Source organism: Cimex lectularius, unplaced genomic scaffold (genome assembly GCF_000648675.2).
Source record: "Cimex lectularius strain Harlan isolate CLEC.00 unplaced genomic scaffold, Clec_2.1 scaffold108, whole genome shotgun sequence".
Lineage (NCBI taxonomy): Eukaryota > Metazoa > Arthropoda > Insecta > Hemiptera > Cimicidae > Cimex > Cimex lectularius.
Window position 1 is genome coordinate 683,398 of NW_019392680.1, and position 16,611 is coordinate 700,008.

The 16,611-nt window shown below is 34.8% G+C and overlaps 2 protein-coding genes across 2 annotated transcripts; one reads left to right on the forward strand and one right to left on the reverse strand.

Annotated features, from left to right (window-relative positions):
- Positions 1-2,567: 2,567 nt before the first annotated feature.
- LOC106668034 (methylcrotonoyl-CoA carboxylase subunit alpha, mitochondrial) lies at positions 2,568-10,378 on the reverse strand. Its single transcript, XM_014396435.2, has 13 exons — positions 10,072-10,378; positions 5,819-5,873; positions 4,994-5,156; positions 4,792-4,939; positions 4,502-4,735; positions 4,281-4,433; positions 3,997-4,225; positions 3,793-3,914; positions 3,585-3,731; positions 3,376-3,526; positions 3,127-3,320; positions 2,876-3,061; positions 2,568-2,811 (listed from the first exon to the last, which is right to left on the reverse strand). Exons 1-13 carry the CDS (start codon positions 10,222-10,224, stop codon positions 2,704-2,706), a joined length of 2,043 nt encoding a protein of 680 aa, XP_014251921.1. The 5' UTR covers positions 10,225-10,378; the 3' UTR covers positions 2,568-2,703.
- An 87-nt stretch (positions 10,379-10,465) lies between these two features.
- LOC106668035 (syntaxin-18) lies at positions 10,466-14,549 on the forward strand. The gene is made up of 2 exons (XM_014396437.2): positions 10,466-11,201; positions 14,236-14,549. The coding sequence occupies exons 1-2, from the start codon at positions 10,509-10,511 to the stop codon at positions 14,485-14,487; spliced, it is 945 nt and encodes a 314-aa protein (XP_014251923.1). The 5' UTR covers positions 10,466-10,508; the 3' UTR covers positions 14,488-14,549.
- Positions 14,550-16,611: the final 2,062 nt, after the last annotated feature.

Consider the following 16,611-nt stretch of genomic DNA (forward strand, 5'->3'; position numbering starts at 1 on the left):
TAACACTATTTTTCTCACTTGTATAGCAAGATTGCTCAATGTGTCACACTTGCTCGAGAGTGCCACTCGGGCCCTTTACAGGGAGCGAGTAGGCATGATGCCCGACATAAAGATAATCCTTGAGCATGAGAGTGGGTTGTTTGGTTCCCTGTTCTGATTTTTAAGGGAAACAGGGTTGGTTTCCCCATCTGTAAATATTAAAAATATCTGCTGATTCTGCCATCGGCTCTCACAGAGTTTGAGGGCTGATGACTCCACCATATGGTAGCCCAAAAATATTTAATTAATTAAATAAAAAGAATTCTATCTTGTAAAATAATAGAATATCAATGACAACAATTAAATTTATTTATGGTTTGTATAATTTGAAAATCTCTTTCATGTAGTATCTAGTTCCTAAGTATTCCCGGAATGAAGTGACATCCAATACATCAGGTACAGGAGAATTGGTCTCTTCCTCTGGTTCATCTTCGGTTATTTTCTCCTCAAATGTTTCGACATAGTAGTTATAGACTACAATGTAGAAATATATTGAGTACATGATAGTCAGTGAGATTGTGATAAATAAAATGCCCCCTTCTCCATTTGCCATTTTAGTTATTTCGTATATGACTAAAGCGAAACTAATGAACAAGGTGACTATAACGTTTATGAGCCATACTTTAACACAGAGTTCACTCTTTTTTTTAACACCAATTACAAGTACAACACTTGTTGTGGTTTTCAATACGTCCAATAAACACAATGCCGATAATTGTATGAGCTCCCCTTTCACAGGCTTAGACAAATCAGTTATTTGCAGTTCTTCAATGACGAGTGGTACCAGATAATATGAAAATATTGTTATGTTGATAAAGCATATAGCTATTGAAGCAAATCCTATCAAAATAGTTCCTCTCTCAATGTCAAATAAATAACAGCAGGAATGAACTTTAGGAATCATATTTATCTATAATCATAAAACAATAATAATAATAAATTGCTGAAGAAAAGAAAATCTGTTTAAAATAATGTGACTAATTTTTACCATGTGTTTTAAATAGAATGATTTCTATAGTTTTTTCTAAATATATCACAGTTTTGATAAATAAACAATTTACATAATAGGTAATTAGACAAGGGTGCAACGCAGCCATCAAAATTGCAAAAATTTGTCATTTTTCAATTAAGTAGTTATTCAGATATCGTGAGATGCAGTCGGGTCACGATATCTGAATAACTATCGATTAACGGTCACTAATCCTACACACTTTTTCAATTAAGTAGAATTTAAATTTAACAATTAAATTATATTGATTTATTTTTTATTGGTTTCAGTCCCATTCATTACATTATATATAAATTAACTTTAAACACATAATTTGAGATAAAAAGCCAATGACATGGCTGGTATTCGAACCAATGAACAGTTGTTAAGACCATCGAATCCCAATCTGGGACATTAGTTTTTTTTATTATCTCAAATTTCATGTTTAAAAATTAATTAAATTATAATCACTAAAATGGAATAATTGGGTATTAAAATTTTTATGATGGGAATTTACAATTGTTAACAATCGCAGTAATAATAGGTTAAGGGGCGTCAATGCTGTCTGTCTACAGTCGCTGGTTCAGTCTGGGAGAAGCATTTTGGCAGCATTTAACTGTGTAAGTTTTTGTTTGTTTAAGACAAAAAATATTAGTTTGGCCATTTCTGAACTTTTTTTTAAATTGCTACAATGAAAACAAAAAAAATTTGAGTTGTTCAAAACACAAAACAAACCACTAAAGATTGTGAAATCCAAAACGCATCAGAAAGATCAATCAGACCAAAATTATCAGTAATGACCAAATTACAAAGCACTTATCACTGTATGTTAAAGGTTCTGGATTTGAATCCAGTGGCCCTGCATTTGAAAGCAACAAGGGTTTACACAACTTACAGCTTTTTTTCAAAAACACCAGCACTGTGGTGGGTGACAGTATCTGTTGCTGCGATCTCCATTAGATATCTAGATACCATTTTTTTTATAGATCTGCTTCATGTTTTCAATATGTGGCACTTCCAAGCTATCTTGTAAATATGTAGTATTTTCAGTTTTTGATTTTTTTCTTATCACTACAATGAACACATAAAAAAATTGAGTTGATGATTTCCTAATGTCCTGAACAGGTCCCCAGATTACGTGGTACCAAAGATCGTTTAAGAAGGCTGAAGCTTGGCCATTCTAAACATTTTGGTGTGCCGATTTTCATTATATTGGTTTGTTAGAAGCATTTCAGCTTCTCACTGTTTTCAGTAGTGATTCTGTGAACAGTTTGCCATAGTACACTGTTGCTGCTTATGGATCGTTAGAGAAGACAAAATCCATCCAACAGACCAAATCACCATGGTTAGGCACACCAAATCTTCACAATCAGCCAAAATACAACATTTTTTATATTTCAAACACAAAACAAACCACTAAAGATAAATCAGCAATAATAGGCAGACCAAAATGATCAGTAAAGACCAAATTACAAAACCAACCATCATTAACAGAATTAACAAATTAAAAGATCGTAACGAAAATAGTTTTATTAAATTAATATAACATTTAAAAGTGTCTAATAAAATAACAATTTTTTTAAAACAATGATTGAAAGTATTTTTTTTAAATACTCTCACTGGTATTGATTTTGGCACTAATTAGTACTTGTCATAAACTTCGTAAGACATGTAATTTATTCTTTAGCGGCAAATTTAACAATTGGCATGTTTTTCCCAACGTTTTGACCAGCTTGAAATAGGACTGACTCCACTGTTCCGTCCATCTCAGCTTTGATTACATGCTAAAACAAATTTAATGTAATTATTGCTGTTTTTCAGGTATCAATGTAATTAAATGTTACTTACTTCCATTTTCATAGCGATTACAACAGCAACAGGATCCCCTTTCTTTACAGTGTCTCCATTTTTAACAATTATCTTTTCAACAACGCCCGGCATTGGTGAAACAGCCTGTGAGAGTGAGCCTTCGCTTTGAGAAAAATCCCCTCCACCTAAATCTTCTGACTTCATTCCAATTTTAAAATTGCCATCCTACAAAAATGAAAAGGCATGAATTTGAACTGTGTGAATTAAAAATAATAATAATAATGAAAAACCTTGCAAAATAGAAATAAATCATCTTTGCTGTGTCCTATCTTCATAGAAGAGACATCCTGAGGAGTCCAAAATGTAACATATGAAAAACCATCTTTTGTTTCAATCTTGCCCTTAACTTTAACTTCAGGACTATCGTTTACTTTTGCTTTCATCCACTCAGAATTAATATCAGACTTAATAACAACATTATACTCTGAAACAATGTATTAGTGTAATAAACTGTATTCAAGATTATTTCAATATTTTACCTTTTTCTTGATATAGCAATTTCACAACACGTGTATGTTCATGGTTAAGTCTAAAGGGACCTTCAAGAGAAAAGGGATTGAATTTATCCACTGACTTAAAAGCCATTTCTTTTGTTCTTGCTATTTCTCTTAGAATAACACTCAAAGCTGCCTATAAAATGTATTGTTCCATTTAACTTCAATATTAAAAATTAAAATTGAAAATTTACCTTAATGACAACTATATCATTCGGGGGAGTGGGCATAAGGCTGTTTTTATGTTCATCTATAAAGCCAGTATGGACATTTCCTTTGATTAGGTCATTATGAAGGCAAAGCCTCCGTAAAAAATCAACGTTATTTTCTACCCCGACAATCTAAAAAATTAAATCAAGTTAAAAATTATATTCATATCTTAGCTGAAAATATCTAACTGACATTGAATTCACCCAGTGCTGACACCATTTTAGAAAGTGACGTTTCTTCTTGAGGTGACCACACGACTAATTTAGCTATCATTGGATCATAATGAACAGATACGTCGTCTCCTGAGGTAACACCTGGGTGAACATAATAAAAATTGTTTAAATCTCAATAATGACAGAAGTTCTGAAAAATTGGAAATTAAAAATCTAAACTCACCAGTTTCAACCCGAATATTTTCCCCAGAAGGGGTCGACATAAGGTCGAGGTGTCCTGCAGTAGGTAGAAAACCGCCAAGGATGTCTTCAGCATAAATCCTAGCTTCCACTGAACTGCCTTTTAATGTGATTTCTTCTTGCCTGAGAGGAATTTTTTCACCGCTTGCCACTCTCAGCTGCCATTCAACCAGATCAACACCTGTTATCATTTCAGTGATTGGGTGCTCTACCTGGAAGAGGAAAAGATTCCGAAACTTATTTCAATGAATATTTATTAAAACACACCTGCAATCTAGTATTCATCTCCATAAAGTAAAATTTATTTTCATTTGTGTCAAAAATAAATTCAACAGTTCCTGCTCCAACATAATTTACAGCTCTTGCAGCTCGGACACCAGCTTCTCCAAGTTCCAGTCTTAATTTGTTGTCAACACCCGGCTAAAAGAAGATAATCTTGAAATAACACAATGCAACATTGAACTTAAGGTCAAGTTGTGTTTAGTTACTGCAGGAGCTTGTTCTATGACTTTCTGATGTCTTCTTTGTACACTACAATCTCTTTCAAAAAGGTGTACATAATTCCCGTGTTTGTCTCCAAAAACTTGAACCTCCACATGCCTAGGCCTGCCAATATATTTTTCAAGTAGGACATTATCATCATTAAACGCCCTCAGAGATTCTCTTTTGGCAGATTCCAAAGCAGCTTGAAAATCTTCTTTTGTGTGTGCTATTCTCATCCCCTAGAAAGATTAAATTTTAACCCACAATTATAAAACAGGATAGAAACTATTTTCACCTTTCCTCCTCCTCCTCTCACAGCTTTTATCATGACAGGAAACCCTATTTCATTTGCTTTCTCTTCAAGGAAGTGTATATCCTGATTATCTCCATGATACCCTGGGACAGTGGCAACTCCCGCAGCCTCCATAATAGATTTAGAAGTGCTAAAATAAATTAATTATTTTTCAGTAACAAGAAGAAAACTAGAATGAAGTTACCTTTTGATACCCATATCTCTAATAGCTGAAGAGGGGGGTCCTATGAATATAATACCTTCTTTTTGACATAGTTCAGCAAATTCGACATTTTCAGATAAAAACCCATATCCTGGGTGAATTCCAAGGGCATTTGCTTGTTTAGCAACATCTATGATTTTGTCCCCTGAAATTAATTAATTTTACTTTATCCTATGGACGGTGAAGATGTTAAAGAAGAAAAATATTTTTAGTCAATTGTTAACAGCAATACATACACATTCCAAAAGTGTCCGCTTGCAAAACAATAAAACAAACAAAATTTTAAAAAAAATGAAAACATTTTATTCCTTTATAGCAAAAACTTTGAAATATCTTTTTAACACTAACTGTTACTCTTTGATCAATGTGGACATGAAATGAAACCACAAAGGTACATGAAACATTTGCTTTCATCCTATATAGAAAATTTTAAATAAAAATTCCAAACAAGTAATAATGTACAAAATTTATAATTGTTGGAGTCTATAAAGGGATATAGTGTAGTTTTAAATTAAGAAATTGGCAATACAGGTCTGTTTCATTAAATGCTCTAATCACATATGTAAACATTTGACTAAATATTATACAAGAGAGAAAATTCAAAAGGTGGGGAAGTAGTGTCCGAGTGGATCGAAGTCACGATAGCTCAAGTGGTAGAGCAGCAGCGTATTTAGCCAAAGGTCATGGGTTCACTGACTTTTTTATCTCAACAAAAACCTTAATTAAAAATTAATTAATTGAAAAGAATTTATTTTGTCAAGTGGACCATGAAACCTAATATTATACAAGGTTGCAAGTTTTGCTTACCTCTCAGATAGCTTTCCTGTGCCTGAGGTGGACCGATGTAAAATGCTTCATCTGCCTTTAACATTAAAAAAATATAAGTACTGATTTTGTAAGGAAGGATGATGACTGTTTCATTAAAAGATGTACATATATTTTTTTAAGACAGCCAAGCAGCACTATAGGCTTTTTACACTTCACCTTCAACTAAAAGAAAAAAGAAAATTGAACCAGCTCCTAGGGAAACGAAATTGGGTAATTCTGATCTGGGTGCCAGGACAAAAGAGGACTGAAGGCAACAAAAAGGCTGACAAACTAGCAAAAACAGGAGCATCGCTTACACCTGTTGGACAAAAACTGCAAACTGGTATGCTCCAAATCATTGGACTGAACAAATGGATTGAGAAACACTAAATGAAATCATCAGGTGAAAAATAATAAAAAAAGTTCCTCAACTTCTCCATCAGGAAGCCAAAAATCTACCTCTCTCAGCTGATGAAAATTAAGGAAAATAATGCCCTTTAAAAGAGAAAAAACTTCCTACTCTGTCATGAAACAGCAGAGAAATCAGAACATATCCCGTGTGAGGCATGAGTCTGTAAACGATAAAGCTACTTTGAAAGGCAACACTAATGCCTAGAGAAATAAGCGAAGAGGAACCGGTGCTCAACTACCTCAAAGGTAATAGTATGTTTTGGGGTATGGAAATAAAGAAGGGTCAATTCCACAATACATATTTAAGGTCGCAGTGGAAGAAAGTCACCAGTCACCCTAGAAAATAAAAAATGTAATACATATTAAACAGTGTGACATGCTACTTGCTTAACAAACTTTGCCAGTGAATTTCACACAACCAATGACAAAAAAAGCTCGTATGGATGGTCTCATTCTCAACCCTTTTGCAGATATTTAACTCTGTTATTTCAACTACCTACAGTTTTTGTCTTATATCTACTCGTAGCTCATTCTTTTTTTTCTTTTTTTTTGGGGGGGGGAGCATTGAAAAGAGCATTAAATTTCCTTTAAGAAGACCCCATTCTACATCTTTCAATTTAACTTTTGGTTAAAAAAAAATTTCCTGAAAGCTGATAAATTTAAATTTGTAAAAAAAAAACTATTGCAACCTCATTGCAAAAATTCAAGGAGTGCTTGTCAACTTTCAAAAAAATTCTTCATTTAATAAGCTTTCTAGCGGAATACCCTTTTCTTAAATTACATTGAACCAAAATGCAGAAATTTTATGCTAAATGGGAAAAAGTAGCAAGGGCATGAAAAAGGATGAATGGGGTTAATGTATCACAAAAATGAAAGAAAACACATAAAAAAAGCGACAATGAACATAGCGAACAACCAAAGCATAAAAATTGGATAAAATATTAACACTAAGATGTACACACCAATTAAACCTATAAAAAGCATAAAGAAAAGAAAATTTGGTTGTTCATGATGGCTATTGTCTTTTGCTGAATTTTTCTTGTAAATTTAGCAGTTTTTGAAAGATTTAGTGTGCTTTTTGACTAAAACTTAAATTACAGTTACATAAGAATTAATAATTACACTATTTATAAGTTATTATTATAATGTATATAAATTTTAAGTTCCTATTTTAATCAATTGCCTACTTAAATACAAACCCATTCACAATCACGCTCATTCCTAAATACATTCTTTCTTAGTTACATACCATTCACTCAGGGTGGTGGAGTATTTAAGGATATTCCCCAAACATCCCTTTTCCCCTTGTACTTGTGTACAACTAGCAATCTACGTATTTTGGTAATGACCACCACCAATCTGCAGTCTGGGGAACATCTTCAACAGAGCAGACTGGGAGAAAGGGATCCCAGTTAATGCCGACCATATCTGGTTTACAAAACCGAATATGGTCCAGGAGCTAGCATTTATGTAAATAAACCAAGGATTAAAATTCATATAAGACTTGGATAATATGATACCATTTTTCAAGTGAAAACCGTGTCTATTGAACATTGTGGCAGGGAGATCAAACGGCTGGGCATCATCAATAGAAGAATAGCCATCTACTCAGACAGTAGGCATCACTGAAGGCAATTGCCGCATCAATGGTAAAATCCAGAGTTGTTTGGTACTGCATTAGAGCCCTATCAGACATTTCAGAAAATAACAAAGCTAGGACACACAAGCAAAGGGGTAACACAAGGCCAATAAATTGGGCAAGGAAAGTTCAAAGACATCTATTGGCACTGGACCCTTTTGTGGCATACTAAACTGCCAAAAACGTGGATCCATTAGACAATGGATTAATAACAAGTCCTCTGTTCAATGGGAATCTAGCCCAGGACAAAGGCATGTAAAAAACTTTATCAAAGGACCACTCGCAACAAACTAACGTCAGAACTACTAAATCTAGGACATGCTAGGACTAGAATAATAGTTGAACTGCTAACCGGACACTGCAGACTCCGGAGGCATATATATAGTCTTGGATTGGCAGAAACTGGTCGTGGTGCACAGACTGGAAAGAAGCTGACTGATAAATTGCCCATGGAAAGTTCAATGAGGACAGCTATGGGCCCTTCTATGGCTTATCAAACTGCCAAAAACGAAATCCATTAGACAATGGATTAATAATAAATCTGCCGCTCAATGGGAATGTAGCCATGCGAAAAAGTTTACCAAAGGACCATCATAGACACTAACGCAGAAATACTAAATCTAGGAACAAAAAGAAAGCTATTTGACTCAGTTGTCGCTGCATCTGCTTACTATGCCGCTGAACTTTGGGCGGTGGCGTAGTTGGAGGGTTTGGACAAATTGCAAATAAGGTATTATAAACAGCTGTTCAATTTGCCCCGCAACACGCCTGATCATTATATAAAAATTGAGTTTGGTCTTGAAACTACTAGCACCAAAATTTTGATTAGGGTCATAAACTGGCTAAGTAAAGTGTTAGCTTCAGATAAAAAATCCCTTCTGAAGAGATCATTTGAATCTGTTTTGTTCGCAACAAACTTCTCTCGTAAAGAATATTGCAATGGTAACTGGCTTGTTCATTTATGGCAATGGAATATTGGCTCGTTTGGGTTAAGAACCTTCCCTTTTTTTTTTCGTGATGTAAGTGTGGTGGCGAAGCACAAAAGGGACATTATAGAGCGTTGGGAGAGTAATCTCTATTCAATTAACATCGACCGATGCATTGGCTCCGTCTTCAACCCCTTCATATGTATAAACTCGGAATGGCAGAAACAAGCCTGTGCAAATATTGCCAAGAAGAAGAAGAAACGGCGGAACTCGTCCTCTATTGGCCCAAAGTCCTATATAGGCTGAAATTCCTAATCCTAGAGAGGAAAAGCCAGGGCCTAAAGGACATACGCAGGAACTCTTGAAAAATCTTTGGCGACTAGTAAAAAGCCTCAAGCTTAATGAGATGTTATTGATTAAAAAAAATGGAGATGTACAATAGACCAATACTAGTCGCGGTGCACAGGTCGTAAAGAGGCCAACTCCTATATAATCTAAACTACATGCAGTAAAAGAGTCCCGATACTCCCAAAAATCGAAACAGGGGACCCAAATACTCGTTGCTTTATCATATCATAAGGCATTCATACATGAAGAGCCAAGGAATTGCACCCTTGAACTAAGTGGGACACATCCAGCAACCTTTCTCTACATGCTAGTCACACACAATTTTGGCCCAAAAGTATGTGTCCGTGTGACAACCTCACATGGCCTATTCTTGATCGGGTGAGGATGATCCCTCTTCTACATGTCAGATCTTGATGGCTTCAATTAAGTGTGACACATAAGGAATTTTTATCTACATGCTAGACACACATGCCGGCTTTTCTCAGAGCGAAAGAAATAGAAAAACATTCTGTAGTTTTAATTTTAGTTCCTCCCAAAAGCTATGTGACAAAAAATATTAAATGTTGCATATTTTAAACAATACAATACTTGTTTGAACATGTTTATGTATAGTTATATTATAAAAAAATGCGTTATTTTAATCAAAACATTGTTTATCGTCCTTTTGAAATTAGTTATTTATTTGAAACAATAATTTTTTAAATATTTGAAAATCCATTAATTAATTATTGATTCTTCGTTTTACTGGTTCGCTTTCTAATTCGGTTACGTAAGCTAAAAAGGATCAAGAAGTCAAGGCCGTTCTGGTTCTGCCAGATCAAACAGGTTGTTCCCCCTCGGATTTTTTTTTTACAATTTTGTATGATTAAACCAAAAATTATTTTTTCACTTTTTTCAATGGATTTTTGTCGAAAATTAAAATTATTTACCATTTTGACATGAAGAGAATCGACATCGGCATCGCTGAAAACGGCCACAGTTCGAATCCCAAGCCTTTTAGCGGTCCTCATCACCCTGCACGCTATTTCACCCCTGTTCGCGATTAAAATTTTTTTCATCATGCTTAAACTTTTGACAGACATTTCGACGTTAGTAATAAAAAAGTTCACTAAATAAAAATAAATAAAAGCTCTGTTGTGAGGGGTTGAAATCCGATTAAACGATGTTATCAACTGCCAGGATCAACCTTATGATCTTCCTGGAAGGTTAAACCTTATCTACAGACAGGAATTTCTCCACTTTGCAACTGTGATCAGGTTATAAACACGTCATCGAGGTTTTAAAAGTTCAAACCGTTAAAAGAAAAATGATCTTTGGGTATTATTGATCTTATTTTATTTGTAAATATTTTAATTTATTGCCTAGGATGGATGTGACGGCAAATTTTAAAAGCTGTGTACAAGCGAAGAGAGAAGTAGACAAGTTCATGGGTGTCAAGAGAAAACCAGACATCCTCAAGAACAAAAGAGGCTCAGAGTATATAAGAAAGTTTAAAAACCTTTTATCCGAGATATCTAGCTTGAGAGATTTTCTACTCGAGCACAGAAAGGCGTACCTGAACCTTTCGCCTGAGTTTGTCAAGTCGGATCAAATGAGTGAAGTCGAGAGGGACAAAATTGACTTCGGAGCGCAAAAAATCATCCAGACATGCTCTCAAATGTTGATGTCATTTAAAAAAGAACTTTACAACATGGATGAGAACCAGGAGGTAGAAAACAACAAGGCTATCGTCGACCTGCTTGGAGACTATCTCAAGTCGGTATGTAAGATTTACACCGAACAGAAGGCCATTCGAGTTAAGTGGACGATCGAGGTTGAAAAGCTCTCCAAGCTGGAAGATAAAGTTCAGAGTAGGAACGAGGCTACGAGCAACCGGGAAGACAATTGGGTCCTTAAGGAGGACATGGTCAAGCTGAAAGACAGGTCCAACGAGCCTCGAATCGCCCCTTCTGATTATGCCTTCCAAGAGGATGACAATCCCCTGTCAGAAGAGGAGCTTCAAATGTTTGAAATGGAAAATCAACAACTTTACAGTGACCTCAACAGTCTAAACGATGAGGTATTCCCTCCCATAATATATATTCTACCTTATTATTTATTGCAATTAATTATTCTTTTTATCTGTCTTGGTAGAGATGAAAAAGTTAGTGTCACGAGCAGGATTCGAACCCACAAGATTCAGCTAAAGAGATGAGTTTGTGTCTAAGTAGATCAAAGTCATGAAAGCTCCAGTGGCGTATTTACCAGAAGTTCATAGGTTCGAATCCCACTTGTGACACTAAATTGTTCATCTCAACCAAGACCTTAGATAAAAAGAATAATTAATTGAAATAATTAGTATGGTTGATTATGACAGCTAAACATATATGGATTATTATTTATTTATCTCTTGTCTTGGCCTGAGATTTCAATATTCTCCCTCCTGGATAGCAAAAATTTCTAATTCCTATAAATGCTTGGCTCTTTATATTAATAAACAAATATTATTGGCTAATGACTAGTGCTATGATGAAAAGAAATGTGTTGTGTTTTTTGCCGTAAAATTGTGGGGTATGTATGGTGATTAGTGGCCGTTAGTTGAGGATTATTCAAAAATCGTGAGATGACCAGACCACATCTCACGATTTTTGAATAATTATGGGGTATCAACACGACCAAATAAGATTGATACTTATTTATTTCAATTAATTATTATTTTTATATAACGTCTTGGTTGAGATGAAAAAGTTAGTTTCATGAGCGGGATTCGAATCCACAACCTTCAGCTCTGAGTAGATCGAAGTCATAGCTCAAGTGGTCAGAGCAGCGACATATTAGCCGAAGGTCGTCGGTTCGAATCCCACTTGTGACACTAACTTTTTCATCTCAATCAAGACCTTACATTAAAAGATTAATTAATTGAAGTAATTGGTCAGTTAGACCACTAAACATAAACGGATAATATTGAAAATTATGATGCTTCATGACCTGCATTAGGACTCTGAATTCATGCAGGTCCCCAAACTGAATATGTTAACGCATGTATGGTTATATTAAAAGTAATTATGTTGTAGGTAATAAATTCGAAATGTTCTAAGGCTAGTAAGGATGCCACTGCACTTTTTTACATGGTGTTATGCGATTTGGTCTGCACATAGGGTGAGGGCCATCTGCATCAACTCTTTGAGCGGTTACTGCTGTCTGGAACAGGTCCTTCATGAGCCCTTTCATAGCACTCTTGCTGGAGAAATACTCTGAACTTTAGCGTCGGCAAAATGGTCTAGACACATAGATCTGTCTGAAGAATAATGAAAAAGCGTACGAGTTGGCTAAGGCTATGACGTCCCAACCTCCAGATCTAATCACCATGATCGGTCTCTAAAGCTAAAAATATGATGAAAAGGAAATAGCAATGCCAGTGGGTTGGATCGGCAGAGAAGCCATTTCATATCAAGAGTATGATTGATGGATGGGGGTGTAGGATCTGAATCGCAGAAGAGCGGTCATCCTCAACTGGTTAAGAATAAGCCATCTGAAGTTGACACTTGAACACTTACTTTTGGGCCGTGTATGTGGCCCACATAATTGAAGGGTGTCATTCCTTGACTCCATATAGGAATGCAACCCGATATGGGAATTTTACCCAAGCCCAGCCCAGTGTGTCTTGTCTTTTGGTTTTTGAGAAAATACTCTTGTTTTGTGCTGCATTTTTGAGTATATTGAAAATGAATGTATTTATTACCATAAATGTGTAGTGTGATAGGGCTGGATGAATAATAAATCAGTTAGCCTCAATATGATTAGTTATATAATTTCTATAAAAGGTGATGGAGAACTCGACCTACTTGTGTGAATGGGTTGTAATGAGGAAAAAATGTATTCAGAATAAGTGAAAGTGAGGGTATCTAGGTTTAAAAACTGTACGTTAATTGTATGACATGCATATATATATTTTGTATATTATTGATTTACTGGTTAATAGTTTCCACAACGACAAAAAATAAAAAATCTGCATATGTTGGGGGCTAAAATGACCTAGCTAATGACAGCCCCTGAACCCAATCTGTGGCACATCTGGCCTCGTACTGCCAAAATCTGAAGTGGGTGATTCTTACACCCTATATGCATATTTACAAACAACAGAACAATAATTATTATCGACACAGATTCCAAATGATTTGCCAATCTAGCTCACAGCATAAAAAAAATTATGCTTATTGATTCTTTCTCTTAAGGTGAGTTTACAAATGAGCTTTTTTTTCTCTCGAGAGTGATAGATATACTCTTGAGGATAAAACTCGCAAATGTAAAGGCCTCTGAGAGTTCTCACCAAAAGCCAAGAACTCTCCATGGGGTGCAATGTTGCATCTTCCTCGCTAGTGTTTTCCCCCACGCTCTTGGAGAGTACTCTCAATCATTAAAAAAAATTGAATTTGCTGAGAGTAAAACCCCAAATCCAATTTAAAAAAATGAATCCACGAGGATGTTTAGAAGCATATGAATTGAATCCAATCCTTTTGGGACACCCATAACCCAGATTTTAAAAATAAGAGTTAGAAAAACCTCATGATGGAGAAATTAGGGACAGACTTCAATAGTCCGGTCCCTGAAATTAATCATAAGGCAACCATAAACGCTCATGAACAGAATTGCTTCTCTCGTTGTAGTGCCTTTTTTTTTAAATTATATAGGCTCACTAATTCTACTAGCAATTCAATACTTGAAAATCTGTAAAAATTCTTAAATTGTTGAGCGTCTTCAAGTTCCAATTCCTGTGCTACAGCATGGTACTCGCCTAAACATTAACTCATTTGTATCCATGATGACCCACTTTTTTGTTTTCGATAAATACAAAACTTATAATACTGCTTCCACTTCTCCTTTTTGTGTTGAAGACATCTTGTCTAAAAATTACTCTCAGAACTGTCCATTGTGTGTGTAAATGGTCTATAGCGGACTCGCGAGAGTTGCTCTCCTATAGTGAATTTCACTCTCCCATTTAAAGGGCTCTGAGAGTAATGCTTTAGAATTTAACACCCCCTTAGAATTTAAATTATTTTCTGCTAAGTTCACAGTTTGATTAATATTCCTAAAGTTAATTAATTTTGTTTTAGGTCAAAGCAATCCAGAGTAATGTCGTGAAAATAGCTGAACTGCAAGAGGTGTTCACAGATAAAGTTCTAGAGCAGAATGAGGAGATAGAAAGGATATCGACAACGCTGGTCGGTACAACGGAGAATGTAAAAGATGCCAATGTACAAATACGACAAGCAATTCAGAACAATGCTAGTTTTAGGATTTATGTGTTGATTTTTATTTTAGTCATGTCTTTTTCATTGCTTTTTCTAGATTGGTATAATGATTAGTGTTGATTTAAAAGTATTTGTATAAAGTAATATATATAAGTAAAAGTTTAATATAAAAATGGTGTACTTTTTTTTATTGAATCAACACTAAACAAAATCACCTCATTCTATCTATGAACCAATGGTCCATTCTCAGCTTAACATGAGAGATATGATCCTTGGCAAATTTGACATGTACTTAAGCAACCATTAGTTATTTTTCTGCTTCTACTCGGAATATTTCCAGAAGTTCTTTATTTGTCAAAGGCTGCACATCAAGCCTTGTTCATATAAATGATGGAGTATGTTGTTCGATCTTTATAAAAACATAGTTCCTATTCACAGTTAGTTGTTTTCAACCATCCAGATTTCAAGCTTATAGGCCGTCGTAAGTTGAAGGAATTTACAACCTTATGAGCTATAAACTTGAAATCCGGATGGTTGAAAACAACTGCCAGTGGGAACTATCTTTTTATAAAGATTCAAACCATTTTCTTCCATGGATTTGTAAGGTGGTTGTTAATTTTGTTTATGAAAACATTACCACATGCAACAATTTGCCCCAAAATAAATAAAGTTTATTAATTTTTGTTTTGAAGTTATTTCCTAAGTTTTTTATTTAGAAAAAAAGAACAGATGTTGAAATTAAATTATCAGTAAACAATTGGTTTATTATAGAGGCAATCATACATGAACAGATATAAACTCTTATTATAATTCATTATTTTCATGGTCTGCTTGACCAATTAATACTTTACAATTAAGGTTTTTAGTTGAGATGAAAAAAAGTCAATGGCACGAGAGGGATTCGAACCCACGACCTTATTATATTTGTAATAATCACTAAGATTAGAATAAAAATAAAAATTTCCTTTTTTTATATAAACCTCTTACTGCTAGTATTGTAAATTTAAAACTAAAAAAATTTCCTTTTTACAGTAAAAAATTAATTTAAAAAATAAACTAATTCTTTCACCATCCAAAAATAATTATAAATCAAAATTTAATTTTCTATTTAATTAACAAACAAAAAAATATTTCCTTCTTGTGAATAGGTACTTTTTATGGCTCACCGTTGATAAATGTGTCTCATTTTTTGGGAGATGTTCGCAGTACCGTGTTCAGCATAGGACTGCCCTCCTCTTCTTTTTCTTTGTTGATCTTGTACAGCAGCGTTGCTTGACAATGATGTTACAAAACATTTTCTTCACTATTCAATTAAGGATTTTTGGTTGAGATGAAAAAGTCAGTGTCACGAGCGGGATTCAAACCCACGACCCTCGGCTAGATACGCCGCTGCTCTACCACTTGAGCTATTGTGACTTCGAACTTGAAGTGGTAGAGCAGCAGCGTATCAACCGAGGGTCATCTGTTTGTTTGAATCCCATTCGTGACTTTTTCATCTCAACCAAAAATCCTTTATTAATTGAAAGATGTTAATTGGTCAAGCAAACCACGAAATTAGTGAATTCTTCACTATATTAACCAGCTGTGATACCATTAACTTAATTGGGAAAAAATATTTTCTTCACTTCATGTCAACTGCGGCCTTGGTGTATTTTAAACCTTCCACCGCTCCATATTTTAATAAGAAACCGGAGCAGTGGTCCGCAGGCTCATAAATGGACAACCGTCTACAGGATGCCCATGTCAACAAACATTGAAAACAAACAGGAGATACAGGCAAAGTACTCCAAAATAAAACTTCACCTACAAGTACAAAGTATACCAGAATTGGAAGAGTGGGCCAAAGGAATATCTCTCAGGCGTTCCTACTGGTATATTGACAGCTCAAAAACAAATAGAGGCACGTTAGTAAGAGTCCTCTGGATGAAACCGAAGACCAAACTGACTTTAAACTTAAGTAAATATCCTAGTTCCAGAAATTCTAATAGCAATTGAACACTGCACTATTGAAATAAAAACGTTCCAGAAAGATAGCCATTTTTTCCAACAAACGAGCGACACTTAAGGCTTTAACATTATGCGAGATAAAAGCAAAAAGCATGTGTAATTGAAATGAATTGCGAGATAAAAGCAAAAAGCATGTGTAATTGAAATGAATTTATTATGTGGTCATGAAAAATGGATGTTACTGTAATAGCTTAAATCAATCCACTTGTAATATAAAATTTTAAACGTTCT